This window comes from Mandrillus leucophaeus, unplaced genomic scaffold, assembly GCF_000951045.1.
Source record: "Mandrillus leucophaeus isolate KB7577 unplaced genomic scaffold, Mleu.le_1.0 Scaffold1495, whole genome shotgun sequence".
NCBI lineage: Eukaryota > Metazoa > Chordata > Mammalia > Primates > Cercopithecidae > Mandrillus > Mandrillus leucophaeus.
Window position 1 is genome coordinate 311,113 of NW_012101471.1, and position 1,678 is coordinate 312,790.

At 64.8% G+C, this 1,678-nt stretch overlaps 1 protein-coding gene across 1 annotated transcript in view; it reads left to right on the top strand.

Moving 5' to 3' along the window:
* Positions 1-1,470, top strand: part of PNMA6A (paraneoplastic Ma antigen family member 6A) — a 25,131-nt gene extending 23,661 nt beyond the window's left edge. Inside the window, 3 exon segments of the mRNA XM_011974851.1 lie at positions 24-311; positions 314-1,207; positions 1,210-1,470. Coding sequence (XP_011830241.1) covers positions 137-311; positions 314-1,207; positions 1,210-1,319 — 1,179 coding nt within the window. The 5' untranslated portion in view covers positions 24-136 and the 3' untranslated portion in view covers positions 1,320-1,470.
* Positions 1,471-1,678: the final 208 nt, after the last annotated feature.

Consider the following 1,678-nt stretch of genomic DNA (forward strand, 5'->3'; position numbering starts at 1 on the left):
GGGCTGTTCTCCCTGAGTCCTAGGCTCCCACCTCAATTCATTCCCCCACACCCCCGCCGCCCCGTGCCTCCCTGGTCCGAGCTGGGAACCCTATCCTGCCCCTCGTATCCGCCCGGCACTGGCCAGAATTGCGGGCATGGCGGTGAAGATGCTGCAGGACTGGTGCAGGTGGATGGGGGTCAACGCTCGCAGTGGTCTGCTCATCCTGGGCATCCCGGAGGACTGTGATGATGCCGAATTCCAAGAGTCCCTCGAGGCTGCCCTGTGGCCTATGGGACACTTTACGGTGCTAGGCAAAGTGTTTCGAGAGGAGCCACCGCGGCCCTGGTCGAGCTCAACCGGGAAGTCAACTATGCTTTGGTCCCCAGGGAAGTCCCCGGCACGGGAGGCCCGTGGAACGTGGTCTTTGTGCCCTGTTGCTCAGGCGAGAAGTTTCTCGGTCTCGGTCGTGTGTTCCACTTCCCGGAGCAACAGGGGCAGATGGTGGAGAGCCTGGCCGGCGCCCGGGGCGTGGGGCTGCGCAGGGTGTGCTGGCTCCGATCCATCGGTCAGGTGGTCCAGCCCTGGGTGGAGATCCTGAGGTACCAGAGCCTGGGCGTGTTTTCCGGGAGGGACCAGCCAGCCCCAGGGGAGGAGTGCTTTGAGGTCTAGCTAGACCACACCACCGATATGCTGCATGTGTGGGAGGGGTTCTCGGAAAAGGAGAGGAGGAGGAGGCTGCTGGAAGGCTTGCGTGGGACCGCCCTGCAGCTCGTGCACGCTCTCCTGGCGGAGAACCCCGCCAGGACGGCGCAGGACTGTCTGGCGGCCCTGGTCCAGGTGTTTGGAGACAGTGAGTCCCAGGTGACCATCCTGGTGAAGTGTCTGACCGCTCAGCAGCAGTCAGGCGAGCGTCTGTCGGCTTTCGTGTTGCGGCTGGAAGTCCTGCTGCAGAAGGCCATGGAGAAGGAGGCCCTGGCCAGAGCATCTGCCGACCGCGTGCGCCTGAGGCAGATGCTCACCAGGGCCCACCTTACTGAGCCTCTGGATGAAGCACTGAGGAACCTGAGAATGGCCGGGAGGTCTCCAAGTTTCCTGGAGATGCTGGGGCTCGTTCGGGAGTCTGAGGCATGGGAGGCCAGTCTAGCCAGGAGCGTGAGAGCCCAGGCACAGGAAGCAGCCAGTGCCTGGGCTGATGCCCAGGCTATTGCCAGAGCCCACACTAAAGTAGAGGCGGTCCTGGCTGGGGGCCAGAGGGCCTCCTCCAGGCAGGGGGCCAGGAGGCTGAGGAGCTCCTCCCGGAGGGGCTCAAGCTGGTCCTGGAGGAATGTGATAACTAGGTTGGGGCTGGGGAGGCAGCCCAGCGTGAGTCCTCCCTGGGCAAATAGGCTCCGAGGACTCCTGGGCCGCCTCCTCTCAGGCAGCAGCGCCCTGGAGACAGGCAGAGGTGGGCCAGGGCCAGTCCCTCACCCCACATGGGGATCAAGGGTCCCCCACTTCCCCCCAAGGGGCCCTGGCCACCACCACCCTCCCAGCAACACCTTCCCGGTCACCTTCCCAGTGACCCAGATGACCACGTTTGATATCAAATGGGGTGGGGGAAGGTGCCCCTCCAGTGCACCCAGTGCCACACCCAGCCCCAGCCCCAAACCCTCCTGCCTCTGAGGGGACCAGCCTGGAGGGACCCCTGAGCGGCCAG